At 64.5% G+C, this 15639-nt stretch overlaps 3 protein-coding genes across 3 annotated transcripts; all 3 read left to right on the top strand.

Moving 5' to 3' along the window:
- Window positions 1-14: 14 nt before the first annotated feature.
- ANAPC2 (anaphase promoting complex subunit 2) lies at window positions 15-10418 on the top strand. The gene is made up of 13 exons (XM_043567102.1): window positions 15-169; window positions 433-1055; window positions 2049-2181; window positions 3188-3362; window positions 3744-3863; window positions 4218-4335; window positions 5055-5236; window positions 5594-5735; window positions 6044-6119; window positions 6208-6411; window positions 9415-9544; window positions 9750-9985; window positions 10090-10418. The coding sequence occupies exons 1-13, from the start codon at window positions 65-67 to the stop codon at window positions 10300-10302; spliced, it is 2457 nt and encodes an 818-aa protein (XP_043423037.1). The 5' UTR covers window positions 15-64; the 3' UTR covers window positions 10303-10418.
- A 1980-nt stretch (window positions 10419-12398) lies between these two features.
- On the top strand, window positions 12399-13482 carry TMEM210 (transmembrane protein 210). The gene is made up of 4 exons (XM_043567117.1): window positions 12399-12538; window positions 12663-12798; window positions 13008-13043; window positions 13233-13482. The coding sequence occupies exons 1-4, from the start codon at window positions 12451-12453 to the stop codon at window positions 13432-13434; spliced, it is 462 nt and encodes a 153-aa protein (XP_043423052.1). The 5' UTR covers window positions 12399-12450; the 3' UTR covers window positions 13435-13482.
- A 456-nt stretch (window positions 13483-13938) lies between these two features.
- Window positions 13939-15639, top strand: LRRC26 (leucine rich repeat containing 26). Its single transcript, XM_043567115.1, has 2 exons — window positions 13939-15174; window positions 15263-15639. The coding sequence occupies exons 1-2, from the start codon at window positions 14502-14504 to the stop codon at window positions 15550-15552; spliced, it is 963 nt and encodes a 320-aa protein (XP_043423050.1). The 5' UTR covers window positions 13939-14501; the 3' UTR covers window positions 15553-15639.

Raw genomic sequence — 15639 nt, 5'->3', positions numbered from 1 at the left:
GCGCCTCTCGTGTGCGTCATCGCCGCGCGCCGCGCCGCGAAGCCCTGGGAGCTGGTGGGCGCAGATGGCGACGGCGGTGCGAGACGGCGACCCCGGGCCTGCACAGGAACTGTTGGTGGCCTGGAACACCGTGAGCACCGGGCTGGTGCCGCCGGCCGCGTTGGGACTGGTGAGGCCCCGGAAGAGGGCAGCGGGTCCGCGCGGGGTTCCGGGGACCCTGCGCGCTTTACTAGGACGTCCACCCTGGGGTTCGTTCCGCTGCCGAGGCGGCCCTTCCCTAGCGTCGGCCAAGCATCCGTGGGTCGTGGACGAGGGGTAGCGGAAATCCCGCAGCTTCCTTTCCGCTCTGTCCCTTTCCCCGCTTCTCCCCGCGTGTCAGTGCCCTTCCCACCGCTACTCTGTGTCCCCTTCTCACGGTTCCCTGCACTCCAGGCGTCCTCCCGGACCAGCGGTGCGGTGCCGCCAAAGGAGGAGGAGCTCCGGGCGGCGGTGGAGGTTTTGAGGGCCCACGGTCTGCATTCGGTCCTGGAGGAGTGGTTTGTAGAGGTGCTGCAGAACGACCTGCAGGCCAACATCTCCCTTGAGTTCTGGAATACTATCTCCCAGCGTGAGAACTGTGCAGACGAGCCCCAGTGCCTTCTGCTTCTCCTTGACGCTTTTGGCCTGTTGGAGAGCCGCCTGGATCCCTACCTGCATAGTCTAGAGCTGCTGGAAAAATGGACTCGCCTGGGCTTGCTGATGGGCGCAGGCGCTCAGGGGCTGCGGGAAAAAGTCCACACCACCTTGCGGGGCGTCCTGTTCTTTTCCACTCCCAGAACCTTTCAGGAGATGATTCAGCGCCTCTATGGGCGCTTTTTGAGAGTCTACATGCAGAGTAAGAGGAAGGGGGAAGGGGGCACAGACCCAGAACTAGAGGGGGAATTGGACAGCAGGTATGCCCGTCGCCGGTACTACCGGCTTCTGCAGAGCCCGTTGTGTGCGGGATGCGGCAGCGACAAGCAGCAGTGCTGGTGCCGCCAGGCCCTGGAGCAGTTTCACCAGCTCAGCCAGGTCCTGTGAGTACTCGCGCCCGTGTGGCCACGCCTCTGTTCTTGCCTCTGGCTGGCTTTCCTGGGTCCAGCTGGCTGGGTGGGGTGGGGGGTGGGGTCTCTGCCGGATAGTCCTGGGTGTGGCCAGGGGCGGGTCCCCAGGATCCCCGTGCTGTGAATTTATAGGTTTTGTCTTGGACACAGGTGTGTGTCTGCCACTCACACTAGCCCTGGGTTTCCGCTCTTTGCTTACTCTGAGACCCTAGGGATTGCAAGTTTTCTGGGCCACGTAGAATTCTGCTGTGCCTTCTGTAGGCTCCCTGGGGAAGGGATGGTGTTCATCCTCCCTTGTAATTGCAAGAGGTGGGCTTGCTTTTTTTATTCTTTCCAGACAAGTTGGGGATTAGGCTAACACGCTGGGCAAGCAGATTGCTTTTCCAGCCTTTTAAAGAGGAAAGGATTTTGCTGTCGCCGTTAAAGCTGGGTTCGGAGCTGTGAGCCTTTAATCCTTTGTGGTTGCTGGTAATGATCTTGTCACGTTGAGTGGAGCGGCAGCAGCACAGCTGTTGGGAAGGGGGAGGGGCTTCTAGCTGGACTGAGGGAGGGGCCCTGTTGCTGGCGAGGGTCAGGGAGGCCCTGGATGGCTTTTGCTGGTTCATCCCAGATGCAGGGTGCCCAGAAATGTTCTCTCTCGTTTTCTCGAGTTCATTTGCCATCGCTGACCGGGGTCTGCACCCAGCGGCATAACTGGTGGCGTCTGTGCTCACGTGGTCAGGACGGTGATACACTTAGCTGTTGCCTCAGAGCCGTGTTTAAGGAGATGCGGTTTTAGCCCTGAGAGCCACACCCACTCCTCACATGGGCAAGGCCAGGGCCTCAGACTGGGCAGAGGGGCCAACTGGGGAGGGCAGGCCTCTGTCCTCCCCAGCAGCTTTTCCTTGAAGCCTTCGGTACAGAGGGCGCTGGGTGTGAGGGGCGGCAGGGTACTCCGTGTGCTCCACGAGCAGGGCTGTCCTCCAGACACAGGCTGAGTCTGTTGGAGCGGGTCAGTGCGGAGGCTGTGACCACCACCCTGCACCAGGTGACCAGGGAGAGAATGGAGGACCGCTGTCGGGGCGAGTACGAGCGCTCCTTCCTGCGAGAGTTCCACAAGGTAAGGACAGCCTCTCGGGCCCTGTTCCCTGGGGGCTGTAGAACAGGTTTCTGGCCAACCTGACACCCTAGTGGTCTCAGAGGCAGCCGCAGTATGGGGACTTGGACGAGCTAGGACCTGGCTGCTGGATGAAGCTGTCTTGGTGCTGGGTGGAAGCTGGCCCTTCCCGGCCTGCCCTTGTGACCGCAAGAAAGAGCCCGTGACCTGCTCGGCAAGGTCTGTGAGAAATCACTTGGCTGGAGGCGGTGCCGAGGTCTGGGGTGTCCCGCTGAGGGGCCTCAGGGCGCCCGTGCTGTTGGGGCGTGGTCTGGGGCCCTGCCCTGGGGCTCTGCCCTGGTCTCCCTAGAGCCGGGGAGGTGCTGGCCCAACCGCAGGGGACCGTCCAGCCTGCCCCTACTTCCCACATGTCATTCTCCGCCGCTTCCTGGTGTCTGCGCCCCAGGGCGCAGATTAGCTGTGGTGGGGGTTCAAAGCAAGTGTCTGTACAGCAGCGGTCTGGAGTGGGTGTGATCCCAGAGGCCTGGCCGGGGCACCTGTGTTGCCCCCAGGCGGTAGAGTATCAGGATGTTGTCATCAGGGGCTGCGTAGTTTGTGGGGGAACGTGTGCATCCTAGGCTCTGTGCGGCTGTTTTGCCTATTAAGTTTACGCGCGTGTGCTCGGAAGGGCCCTTACGTTGTCCCACGTGGTGGGACTAGTCAGGTACGTGGCCCCCAGGGTGTGTCTGTCCACCGGGTCAGAGGTGAGCGTTCTCTCCGCGCTCTGCATCAGGGCCACTGTTGCTAGAGATCAGCCTGGGCTCTGGTGCTCATCGGGTGTGGGGACACATCGGTGGGAGGCCTGGGAGGCCCACTTTGGGCTCGTTGTCCTGCTGGTTTCAACGTGCTCCCAGTGTCCAGGAGCCTTAGAGACTCCCCAAGGCTGGCTGCAGTGCGGGTAGCCTCTGCTCCACGTCGGGCTGGGGTTCATTCAGCTCCTCACCTCCCTACACCTGTGCTCTCCCGACAGTGGATCGAGAGGGTGGTCGGCTGGCTTGGCAAGGTGTTCCTGCAGGATGGCCCCGCCAGGCCCGCGTCCCCGGAGGCTGGCAACACACTGCGCCGGTGGCGCTGCCACGTGCAGAGGTTTTTCTACCGTATCTATGCCGGCCTACGCATCGAGGAGCTCTTCAGCGTCATCCGAGGTCGGCCCCCTGCCCGCTGAAGTGGCCACCTTCCCCGTGCCTTCGCCATTCAGACCCTGCAGGCGGTCAGGGGCACTTAGGACAGACAGTGGCGTCCCAAGCAGAGCTGGGCCTGCCAGTGGGGCCCCCAGACGGTGCTTCTGGGCGTCCACCCCCATCCTGTCGGCGGCCTCATGCTCCTGCTCTGTCCTTGGGCACTCGGGGGCGGGGCGGGGGCTGGAGGGCACATGACCGCCCAGGGACGGCCTGAAGCACTTAGCGGTCGGTGTTTCTCATCACTGCTGAGTGGGTCTGGGCCCTGCCGACCTTGTGTCCTTTCTTGCACGCACAGCACGTGCGTGCTTGCACGTGTGTGCGCAAGGGTCCACACTCTTCCTACAGACTTCCCAGACTCCCGGCCAGCCATCGAGGACCTCAAATACTGCCTGGAAAGGACTGACCAGAGGCAGCAGCTGCTCCTGTCTCTCAAGGCTGCCCTGGAGACGCGGCTCCTCCACCCAGGTGCCTGAGCTGCTGCCCAAGAGGCCAGTCTCCTCTGCCGAGGGGCCTGTGTAGGGTGTGGGTCTGTGCGGTCCTTAGGAGCTCCGCCTCATCCTCCCTTGAAGAGAGTCCTGGGAAGTGATGGGTGTGGCCTGGGGCAGACCACCCAGTGAGGGGAGGGCTCGGACCTTGGAAAGTTCCAGGGAAAGCACGTGAGAGTTAGGGGAGAAGGGGGACAGCGTCCCGTGGGTCACAGTGGTATCCTGGGGAGCGAGGTCACAGTGGTGGCCGAAAAACCCACCTGGCCAGGGCGCTGCCGCTCAAGGGACAACTCCTGGGTGCTGCTGTGACTACTGTCCTTTCTACTGGCCTTAGGGGTCAACACGTGCGACATCATCACCCTCTATATATCTGCCATCAAGGCACTGCGTGTGCTCGACCCTTCCATGGTCATCTTGGAGGTGGCTTGTGAGCCCATTCGCCGCTACCTGAGGTGAGCCCCGCGGCCAAGCTCCAGGCTGCTGCTCGGACCTGGGGTCCTTGTCTCCTGGCTCCATTTGTGCAGCCAAGTTCCCCGTGGGTCCTTGTGGCCCCCAAAACACCAGGGACACTCTGTCCCTCCTGTTGGGCCACATGACCTGGCCACGGCCCGGGCTTCTTCGTCTTGTGGGTGCCACCACGTCCATGGGCAAACACTGGGGACCCCACCCTGCAACCCTGCTCTCTGTTCCCATCCCCTTTTCCTAGTCCATAGAGGCCCCGGCTCAGCTTTAGCTTACTGACCAAGACCCAGGCTGAGGCCGGGGCGGGGAGGGGACCCCTGTGCATGAACGGCAGTGACTCCCAGGCTGTCTGTCAGAGGACGTGTTTGAGCGGGTGCTGGGGCACAGCTGTCTGGAGACCCCTCGGGACAGTAGAGGCTGAGGGCTGGGGCTGGGAGGCATCTGGTGCTTCCCTGACTCACGTCTGCTGCCTCTTGGTTGGGAAGGCCCTGGCCTAGATCCCGTATTATTTTAGTTCTCGGCGTTCCCGAAAACGGTGGGGTTTATCTTATTATGATCAGTATTACTGTTTTCTGAGAGAAAGTTTGATGGACCCATCTTAAGCACGTGGCCAACGGGGGTGCTGGCTGCCGGGGTGAGGTGGGGTGCTGTGGTGTGGACAAACAGGGAGAGAGGTGCCGTGAAGGCCAGCGGTACTCACATCTGGCAGGACGCGGGAGGACACGGTGCGGCAGATTGTAGCTGGGCTGACGGGGGACTCGGATGGGACGGGGGACTTGGCTGTCGAGCTGTCCAAGACAGACCCGGCGAGCCTGGAGACTGGTCAGGACAGCGAGGATGACTCTGGCGAGCCCGAGGACTGGGTCCCTGACCCTGTGGATGCCGATCCAGGTCAGTGCCACCAGCCCCACCTGGCTCTGGGTTGTGGGGGACGCTCCAGCAAGGCAGGCGTCTGATTCCACAGGTGCCCGAAAGCTTGAGGGGATCAGTTGTCAGCACCCGCCCCGACCCGCTACTGCAGGGGGCTCTGGCTGGCTTGAGTGGGCCCACGGTGGCCTGTGTCTCCGTCCGGCTTGCCAGAAGAGCAGATTCCCAGGCGGCCTGTGCACTACCCACCCCGCCCCTCGCCTGGGATCTGGGCCTGGGCCTCGGCCTCACGGGCGTGGCAGGGTGGGGCCTGCGTGGGCACGGATGGTGCTTCCTCGGTCCCTGCGAGATGCCATCGGTGCCGGTCCCCGTGCCGTGCAGGGAAGTCCAGCTCCAAGCGGCGCTCCTCGGACATCATCAGCCTGCTGGTCAGCATCTACGGCAGCAAGGACCTGTTCATCAACGAGTACCGCTCGCTGCTGGCCGACCGCCTCCTGCACCAGTTCAGCTTTAGTCCTGAGCGGTGAGGCCCGCAAGGCGCCACTGGGCCGCAGGGGGCGCCGCTGCCTGCTCTCCGGCGGAGAGGTGCACCCGTGCTCAGCCGTCACCCTGGAGAGGCCTGGGGGGAGGCCCAGGGGCTCGGGGAACCAGATCCCCGGGAACCCCCGGGCCTCAGCCGGGACGGAGTCCAGGGTCTCGGTGGCTGGAGCTGCGCTTCGCGCCTCTCCCCCTGGGGTGTCCCTGCGCCGGGTGGGGGAGGGTGCCCGCTCCGCTACGGGTGCTGCTTGGGGTGGGGGCGCGCTACGCCCCCTCAGAGATGCGTTCTTCCAGGGAGATCCGCAACGTGGAGCTGCTGAAGCTGCGCTTTGGCGAGGCTCCCATGCACTTCTGCGAGGTCATGCTGAAGGTGGGCACGCGGGGCTCCCGCCCACCTGGCCCGGCCTCACCCTGAGCCCAGCCCCGGGGCCTTCGTGAGACCTCGTTCCTCCCCCCAGGACATGGCGGACTCCCGTCGCATCAACGCCAACATTCGCGAGGAGGACGAGAAGCGGCCCATAGAGGAGCAGCCGCCTTTTGGGGTCTATGCCGTCATCCTGTCCAGCGAGTTTTGGCCTCCCTTCAAGGACGAGAAGCTGGAGGTCCCCGAGGACATTAGGGAGGCCCTAGAGGTCTACTGCAAGAAGTACGAGAAGCTGAAGGTACGGGCCACACCTCCCTCCGGTGGCAGGCGGGGGCTGCATCCTGACCTGGTGACCCTTCCGAGCAGGCTGTGCAACGGGACCTGGGTGCGACCCACCTGTGCGGCTCTCTGCTGACACCTCTCCTGCGCCTCTGCGTCGGGACAGGAGGGCGCAGCCCCCGTTCTGCTCCCCTCGTCCCTTAGGAGCCTCTGCACGTGTGCGTGCACACCCACACTGGGGGAGGGGCCGGGCCGCTTCTGCCCTCTGCGCCTCCGGGTGGCCCCACCTTCCCGGGCTTCTCTTCCACTGTCTACCCTCTGACATCTCGGAACTGGGGGCTGGGGCACCGGGCTCGCCCCAGAGAGAGTCAGGGGGCTGTGTGTGTGCCCCATGGGCGTCTGCCTCCAAGCAGTCTCCAGATTGCTCATGAAGCATTCGACTTCCAGGACTCTGCCCCGGCCTTGCCACTGCCTGGCTTGCTTCCCTAGAAGCTGCTTTCCCAGAGGATGGCTCAGCCATGCCTTTCTGCTCGGGCCTAATGCACCTGATGTGATGGCCGTGCCTCAGCGTGCTTTGTCCTGACTCCAGCTGGATACTAGAGTGGCGGAGCAGGCCCCGGGGCTATGCTGGAGGTCGGACCTGTGGCCACAGTGTCTCTGCCTCACACCAGAACTCTTGGCCTGAGGATCACGTTGGACACGTGGGTGGCCACACAGCCCACAGAGTATCCTTGCTTGTGTTTTCTGTTGGTGGCCTTGCGTCTTTCCCGCTGCAGGCTGCAGTGGTGGCTGTACGGTCGTGGGCTTGGAGCTGGAGAGCCTGTCTGTGGCCCTCCTGCTTGCGACCTGGGCAAACTGTGGGTTCTGCTTCCGTTTCCCCCCTACAAGGTGGGGTTCTCTGTTGCCTCCTCCTTTGGAGCTGAGGGGGTGAGGGGGTTACTGAAGACTCCCTTGTGTTGGTCAGCAACAAAGTGCCGTGATCGGGGCTCAAAACAGTGCAGGTGTATCGTGTCAGTTCTGGCAGCTGGGCGTCCAGGATCGATCATAGGGCTGCACTCTGTCCAGAGGCTTGAGGGAGGGTTCCTCCTGCTGCTTCCGGCTTCTGGTGGCTCTAGGCATCACTTGACTTGTGGCCACATCAGCGCAACCTCCGCCTCTGTTGTCACATGGCATTCTCCCTGTGTCTCTTTGTGTCCACGTTTCTTACAAGGACACCAGTCATGTTGGATTAAAGGCCCACCCTTTTCTAGAATGACCTCACTTGAACAAATTGACGTGTGGTAATCTGATGTCCAGATGCAGTTACATTCTGAGTTATCAGGGGTTGGGACTTTAACATCCTTAACTATGAGGGACACAGTTCAACCTATAACAGTCCACCCTGTGCCCCCCCCCGCCCCAAATTCATGTGCTTCCCACATGCAAAACACATTCATCCAACATCCCCAGAAGTCTTAAGCCATTCCAGCACCACGTTTACATCACCCCACACCTCAAAGTTTGGTATCTGAGTAGCATCTGAATCGGGCAGGAGCGAGACCGAGCGCAGCTCGTCGAGGGCAGTCCCTCTCCAGCTGCGAGCCTGGGAAAGCAGAGCGTGCCTGCGAGGTGTGGCACAGACCCCTCCGTTCTGAGAGGATGACTTCTCAAGGAAGGAGGGGGGTCACAGGCTCAAAGCAAGTCCAAAGGCCAGTGGAGGCACTGCTCTGGGTTCAAGGCTGTCTTCTGTCTGCCCACCCTGCCAGGCCGGGCCACTGTACTGCAGTTCTCCCGCTGAGCCCTCCTCAGCTGGCCGTCTCTCCGTTTTAGTCCGGGTCGCCGTAAAATTCTCAGGAACCTCGTCCTCCCTACAGCTCCCAGTCGTCCAGGCCTTTGGCCATGGGCCCTCACAGACCCCCTTCCTGGACCGCCCAGTCTGTCCTGGCTCTTCTGAGGACGCTGGTCGGCTCCCACGTCAGAGCTCGGGTCTCTGGCGCCCTCTCGGCTCTGTCTCTAGAGCATACAGAGAAGAGCAGCACCCCTGCCTTCGCGCTGGCTCCCCCCCCCCCCCGCCGCCTCACCCCTGCTGCCACTGCGAGGCCATCCCTCCCACATTTGCGGAGTCTCCTCAGCTCAGTGTTGGTTCATCGTGCTGGGGTGTGCTTTCTGCCCAGCAGGGTGGTGCTCAGACAGGATCCTGCCAACACATAGCAGAGCCACACTGTCTCCAGTTTGCCGTGGCCTCTTCCTCCTCGTGACACCTCTTGTGGCTTTCCTGGCCGTGTCCCTGCCGACAGTCTCTCCGGGGCAATTCAGGCTCTTAGAGGCATGCAGCCCACAGCTCTTCCAGCCTCTGCCTGTCACCCAGCTCCGTAGACTCACACTTCTGGGAATTTGTTACAGCAGCACCCCCTTCCCGGGACCAAAATGTGTCACTTTCTCGTGGCTGCCATAACAAAGTGCCATGACGCGGGTGCTTGCAACAACGGAGATCTTTTTTCCACTCTGGAGGCCAGAGCAGAGGTCAGGGCGTCCGCAGGGCTGTGCGCCTCCGAAGGCTGTGGGAGAGGGTCCCTCCGCCTCCCCAGCATCTGGTGTTGCAGGCCACCCTCGGTGTTTCTCGGCTTGTGGCTGCATCCCTGCCGTCTCTGCCTGTCTTCACACTGTCTTCCCTCTTGCAAGGGTGCTGACCGAGCTACGTCAGGGCTCGCTGTACTTCGGATGACCTTGTCTTAACTAGGCCCGTCTGCAGTGGCCTCGTCTCCCACCCAGGTCACGTTCTGAGGTCCTGGGGGTTACGATGTTGGACGTCTTTCAGACACCGTTAACTCACGAGCAGCCCTCATTGTTCAGTCCTATCAGATCGTGGTAGTGGAGGGCGTGGGAAGTGGAGCCCTGTCTTCTATCCACCCTGCTGCCCACTGCCGGGGGGCGGGGGGCGGTGAGGGAGCTCTTCTGTCACCTGGTGCCAGGTGGCGGAGTCTCACTCAGCTGGGCTCAGCCGGGCCCCCGGGCTGCTCGTGCTGACTGCGGCCCTCCTCAGGCCATGCGGACCCTCAGCTGGAAGCACACCCTGGGCCTGGTGACCATGGACGTGGAGCTGGCCGATCGTACCTTGTCTGTGGCAGTGACTCCCGTGCAGGCGGTGGTCTTGCTCTACTTCCAGGACCAAGGTGAACCCACTGGCTCCTGGCTGGCCTGCCCCAGCCTTGCCTCCTGGGGGGGGACCAGTGCCAGGCACTGCTCCGTGTGGCCGGGGGGTGGGGGGGGTGGGGGGGTGGAGGTTGGGGGCGGGACTTGGCCTCCCAGGGCTGCCCCCTGGGGAGGTGAGCTGGCCGACGAGGCCCAGTGGCTGGTGTTCCCGGCCGCCCCGTGCAGCCAGCTGGACCCTGGAGGAGCTGAGCAAGGTGGTGAAGATGCCCGTGGCCCTGCTGCGGCGGCGCATGGCCGTGTGGCTGCAGCAGGGAGTGCTGCGGGAGGAGCCTGCCGGGACCTTCTCTGTGGTGGAGGAGGAGCGGCCCCAGGACCGGGACAGCATGGTGCTCCTTGACAGTGACGACGAGAGCGACTCCGGCATGGCCTCCCAGGCCGACCAGAAGGAGGAGGAGCTGCTGGTGCGGCCGGGGGCGGGGGCGGGGGCGGGGGCCTGGCTCGGCCTCTGGTGCGGTGGCCGCGCGGGAGGGTGGCCTGACGGCCGGCCTGGCCTCTGTGTCCCCAGCTCTTCTGGACGTACATCCAGGCCATGCTGACCAACCTGGAGAGCCTGTCGCTGGAGCGTATCTACAGCATGCTGCGCATGTTCGTGGTCACCGGCCCCGCGCTGGCCGAGATCGACCTGCAGGAGCTCCAGGGCTTCCTGCAGAAGAAGGTGAGGGACCAGCAGCTGGTCTACTCAGCCGGCGTCTACCGCCTGCCCAAGAGCTGCAGCTGACGCGCCCACCGCGCCCTTCCCGCGACGTCCCCACGGAGGGAGGGTGGCTGGGGGGGGTGCCCCCCGTGCCCCTGCCCGGCCCCCGGAGTGCAGAGTAAAGCAAATGGTTCTCTATCCTTTCCCTGTCCTGGTGGCTTTGTGGGCCCATCGTGGGCGTGTGGTCCGGGTTTGCCCTTCACAGCGGCCTCTCCAGCTCAGCCTAGCAGGGCCTGGCTCCCTGGGAGCAGGTGCGGGGAAACACACGAGTGTCCGGGCCCAGCCCTGCCTGCACACCTGTCACCGGGCTCCAGACCCACGGTCCTGGCACGTGGACGTCCCTGGGGCACATGAGGGGTCCTGGCACCACCCCCAGCCCCTGAGGTCCGGGAGGCAGGGGAGGGCGTTGGCTGGACGCAGGCTGGAGGTCTTCAGAAGCACTGGGCACCACAGCCTGCGGTGCAGGAGGCTCCGTGCTGGCTGGCGGTGCCAGCCTCCTGGGCAACAAAGGCCCTTTGGAACGAGCCTCCGGCGTCCTGTTCCCGCCCACCCGGGTGCCTTCCCAGGCCTGGAGTCATGCCTGTTGCCCCCAGACACCCTTGGGCAGCCCCCTCCGCCAGGCTGTCTTCTAGTGGCTGCCCCCACCTCTCCACTTTGACCTGTTCCCCTGGGGCCCTGGTATCAGTCCTTGACGGGACCCCCTCTCACTCCAGGGTGTCCTGTCGGCCACGGGTTTGGAGCACGAGCGGTAGGACTAGGCACGTGGCCGTAGCGGTCCCAGGATTCTGGCGAGCCAGTGTTTGCCTCACTTGGGCTCCACCCACCGCCAAGGCTGCTGTGCCGTGGTCACTAGGAGAGGGGCTTCCCGCTTTCCTCTGAGTCGTGCTGGAGGCCCAGAAGGCTCTGACACCCACCGTTCCCTCCAGGCGGAAGGTCACCTGGCATGGGGCTGAGCTTACTTCCGTCATCCTAACCCGGATGCAAACCGGCTAGACGGGTCTGGCGGGGCAGCGGGGCAGCTCCTGGGCACAGGCACGCGTCCCTTTGGACTTGGTTTGTTAACAAAATGTGAGAAAAACAAAAAAGCTGCATCTTGGGTCACAGCATCACACAACAGGCACAGAGGCGTCCCAGAAACTGCTAGCTGGTCCCCAAGGAGGGTTCAACACTAGGAGGAGACGCCTGTGTCAGAGGAGTCAGGGAGGTCCCCAGTGACAAGGAGTCGGCCAGGGCCCCTCTGCACCCTTGCCCCTGGTGCCCTGTGGGGTCATCCGTGGTGTGGGACAACTCCCCCTGCTGCCTGTGTGGTTTGCTGGCCTAGGTCCTTAGGGGAGGAGGGAGGAGGCCTCTGGACGGCGAGGCCAGGGAGGAGGCTGAGGTTAAGTCCCACGATGCCAGCCTGCAGCTAAGTCCCTCAGGCAGGAAGATGCAGAGGAAGAAGCCCTCAGGGCAGGGCAGGGGGGCTCTGATAAATGATACAGATTGGGAGCCTCAGATGCTACCTGTAGCCTTTTCTCAGCCAGAAGCGCCTAGCGGCTGTGGCTGTGGGAGGGCCTGTGGGCAGCGCCCCCACCTCCTGGGGGATTTGGAGAGCCTGGCCGTTCCTCCGGCCTCCGGCATTGCTGAGCTGGGGGCGGGATCCTCCCCAAGACCGCCAGTGCAAGGGAGGGCAGCGAGCACAGGCCCATGCCTTGCCCCTTCTTGGCCCCTGCTCCTGGCAAGCCTTGGGGGAAGGATGGTGGCATAGGTCAGCTGGGGCCCAGGCCTCACCTGGGCTGTCACAGTCCCTGAGAAACAGGCCTCCCGCTGTCTGCTGAGGGCCCCCCAGGGTTTCCGGGTCATTGTCTCCACTATCCCAAGAGCCTAAGGGTGATCTCCACCCCCTTCCCTGTAATGCACCATCCCCTGAGGCTGGATCCAGTAGGGCACTGGGGAGCAGCTCCCAGGCCCCCAGCCACCCTACCCGCTTCACCCCGGGGGTTGCCTGCCCAGGTCTCCTCTGCTCCCACACAGAAGTTCAAGTGAAGCTCCGGCTGAAGCCCTGCCCACCCCCACACACCTCCCAGACCCCCGATCCCCCCACCACCCCACCCTGCTCCACAGCCCTATTGTGAGGTCAGCGCCTTCCAATGGGTTCCATCCAGAGGTGTGTGGTGGGGTTGGGGGCTGGACATGGCCCCCTGTCCCCAGCCTGACTCCTGCCTGGCTGGCGGCCCTCTCGGCCTGATATGTCTGTCCCTTTTGCTCATCCCTGCTGCAGGTGCCTCCTCCCGTCCCTGAACCCCGCCCCAGCCAGGGCCCCTCCTGGGGTGAGGGGCGGCCCCGGGGGCCCTCCACTGGCGGGTGACGAGGGCCCCTCGGCCACACGGGCCCTGTCTCTGCAGCTGGAACGTACTGTGAGTGCAGCCTCGGCCTCAGCCGCGAGGCCCTCATTGCCCTGCTGGTGGTGCTGGCGGGCGTTGGTGCCAGCTGCTTCTGTGCCCTCGTCATCGTGGCAATTGGTGCCATGCGAGCCAAGAGGTGTGTAGGCCCCGGGGCGGGCAGGGTGGGTGAGGGCCACGGGGCCCTGCTGGGAGAGGGGCCTCTGCCCCAGGTGAGATGTCAGCCAGAGCTGGGGAACGCTATTTCCCGGACTGGGCTGTGAAGAGGTGGGGTGCGGGAGGGGCACTTCTGGGCTCCTGGGGGCCAGCTCCCCTGCTCCAGGACTCACACCTTCCTTTGTCCCCCAGACATGAACATGCCTCCCGCAGACACATGGACAGCAGGTGAGTAACCTCAAGGGAGGACCCCACGGGTGAGCTGTGCCCCTGCTCCTGCCCCACTGGGAGGTGTGGTCACAGATGCATCAGGGGCACTGACCTGAGAGCCAGGCCTGCCCTGGGAGGGGGTTAAGTCCTCGGGAGCCCGTGCTGGTGACTGCCTGCAACAAGCCTGACCCAGCCCGTGTCGTGCAGGATGGTGGGGCACTTCGGGGTCCAGGAAGATCACACGGATCTGCACACAGTGCATGTGGAGTCCCACCTCATGGACCCTGACCTGGAGGTCTCCCTGATGCCTCCCCTGGAGGCTCACGGCCTCATAACCATCCCCATGGACCCGATGGCCCCAACTCTGACTCTAGAGGAGCCGTCCCCTCTCACCCCCCCACCTGAGTAGGGCTGCGGGCAGCCTAGGGTAAGAGAATTAAACGGTATTTAGTGCTTCTGCCCTGTCCTCTCTGCGGGCTCCTCCTAGAGCCGCTGTGCGGCTGCGTGAAGGGGTGGGGAGGGGTCTGCGTGCACCTAGGTCATCTCCTTCATCTTGGATGGCGGGTGTGTGTGTGTGTGTGTGTGCGCGCGCGAGTGTGCGCTGCCTGCACAAGTGCCCGCTGTCTGCCCTTCAGGGCAGGAGCCACAGCCCTGGTGTTTCCATCTCCTCCTGCCATGGCCTCCGTCTAGCTCCTCCCGGCATCGTCCTGCTGCCTTGCCCCACGAAGTTGGCATGGCTCCTGGGCCCCTGTCCACCCCACCCCCACCCCGGAAAACCCCAGGACAGGATGTGCAACTCTGGTGACTCCAGAGGGAGCAGCATTTGACTGGAGAAGTTGGGCTGGTGCCTGTGCCCTACCCACACTGTCTCCTTGAGGTTCTAGGAGAATCCTCATAGGGCCAGGTAGGGCAGACATGACGGTCTCCAGGTATGCAGTCCCCGCTCCACCCTATGGCCTATCCCCTGGGTTCAGGCTCCCATCACGTACTCCTGACCCCACCAAACATCCACTATGGAGATGGGACCTTCCCTGTACGGGGGGTGCGGGGAGGGGGCCCACTGTGTGTGTGCTAGGGTCACTTTGCTGGGCAGGAGACAGGCATGGACGAGTGAGCAGTGAGGCCCCTGGGTCCCATTCCATGCGTGGCATCCATGAGTTTGATGGGTGTGTGTGTGGGGGGGTCATCCAGCGGCTTAGGCCTCAAGGGGGGCACAGGGTGGTGGATACCCCAGGAGAGGAGAGGTGGGGCTTCTCACCCCGCAGCTGGCACAGAGCCAAGAGGAGCCCGGCTCCGGGACAGGTGGCTGGCAGCGCAGGGTGCTGGCTATCCGCCCAGCCCCCGCCCTGGGCGCGGGGACCAGCCGTGGAACAGGAACTGCCGGCACTCGGGCTGGAGAATTAATATTTGTGCAGGCGCGGCAAAGACGCACTGGCTACGTGAACGCACGGGCAGCAGGCCTTGAGCTCTGCCCCCATGCGGAGCCTCTCCTCTCTCTCGCGGCGGCCGTCGCCGATGTTGCTGCTGCTGCTGTCGCCGTGGTCAGTCTGGGCCCAGTTGTCGGCCGCGGCCGCCGCCTCGGGAACCCCAGGCACCCCGGACTGCCCGGAGGCGTGCGCGTGCGCGCCGGGCGGCCAGGCCAACTGCTCGAGGCGCGCGCTGCCCGCCGTGCCTGCGGGCCTGAGCCGGCGCGTGCGCGCGCTGCTGCTGGACCATAACCGTGTGCGCGCGCTGCCGCCCGGCGCTTTCGTGGGCGCTGACACGCTGCTGCGCCTGGACCTGCGCGAGAACGGGCTGCGCTGGGTGCACGCGCGGGCCTTCTGGAGCTTGGGCGCGCTGCAGCAGCTCGACCTCAGCGCCAACCAGTTGGAGGCGCTGGCGCCCGGCACCTTTTCGCCCTTGCGCGCGCTGCGTTCCCTCTCGCTGGCAGGCAATCGGCTGGCGCGCCTGGAGCCGGCGGCGCTGGGCGCGCTCCCGCTGCTGTACGCGCTCAACCTGCAGGACAACGAGCTGCCTGCGCTCGCGCCGGGACTGCTGGCCGGCCTGCCCGCTCTCCGCGCACTGCGCCTGCGCGGCAACCCTTGGGTCTGCGGCTGCGCCCTGCGTCCGCTCTGCTCCTGGCTGCGCCGGCACCCGCGGCCGGCGCCAGGTGAGCCCTCCGGGTGGGGGTAGGCGGGCCGGGAACCACGGCCACGGTCCCCGCCGCCGCCACCTGACTGTGCACCTGTGTCCCGCAGAGGCCGAGACGCTGCTCTGCGTGTTGCCAGGGCGCCTGACGCTCAGACCCTTGACCGCCTTAACGGACGCCGCCTTCAGCCACTGCGCGCAGCGGCTCGCCCCCCGGGACCTGGCTGTGGTCTACGCGCTCGGGCCCGTCTCCTTTCTCGCCAGCCTGGCCGCCTGCCTGGCGCTGGGCTCCGTGCTCACCGCCTGCCGCACGCGCCGCTGGCGCGACACCGCCCTCGGCCCGCTGAGGAGAGCGCTGGACCCTGGCCCCGGGAGCCCCGCGGCCGCTGCTCAGGACTGAGCGGGCCTTGGCTGTTCTCGAATCTTCCCCTGTCCCCTGCCCTTCTTCACTCTCCCTGCAGGCGTCAACAAGCGACACAGACAGAAA

The sequence above is a fragment of the Prionailurus bengalensis genome, chromosome D4, assembly GCF_016509475.1.
Source record: "Prionailurus bengalensis isolate Pbe53 chromosome D4, Fcat_Pben_1.1_paternal_pri, whole genome shotgun sequence".
Taxonomy (NCBI): Eukaryota; Metazoa; Chordata; class Mammalia; order Carnivora; family Felidae; genus Prionailurus; species Prionailurus bengalensis.
This window is presented reverse-complemented; position numbering and strand designations above follow the sequence as displayed.

Bases quoted from the DNA above. Each gene is read 5' to 3' on its own strand.
- ANAPC2 (XM_043567102.1), top strand. From the start codon at position 65: ATGGCGACGGCGGTGCGAGACGGCGACCCCGGGCCTGCACAGGAACTG. The intron at 4,336-5,054 runs GTGAGCCCCGCG...CACATCTGGCAG, and splicing joins CCCATTCGCCGCTACCTGAG to GACGCGGGAGGACACGGTGC. The intron at 9,986-10,089 runs GTGCGGCCGGGG...CTGTGTCCCCAG, and splicing joins AGAAGGAGGAGGAGCTGCTG to CTCTTCTGGACGTACATCCA.
- TMEM210 (XM_043567117.1), top strand. From the start codon at position 12,451: ATGGCCCCCTGTCCCCAGCCTGACTCCTGCCTGGCTGGCGGCCCTCTC. The intron at 12,799-13,007 runs GTGTGTAGGCCC...TTTGTCCCCCAG, and splicing joins GGTGCCATGCGAGCCAAGAG to ACATGAACATGCCTCCCGCA. The intron at 13,044-13,232 runs GTGAGTAACCTC...CGTGTCGTGCAG, and splicing joins CGCAGACACATGGACAGCAG to GATGGTGGGGCACTTCGGGG.
- LRRC26 (XM_043567115.1), top strand. From the start codon at position 14,502: ATGCGGAGCCTCTCCTCTCTCTCGCGGCGGCCGTCGCCGATGTTGCTG. The intron at 15,175-15,262 runs GTGAGCCCTCCG...TGTGTCCCGCAG, and splicing joins GCACCCGCGGCCGGCGCCAG to AGGCCGAGACGCTGCTCTGC.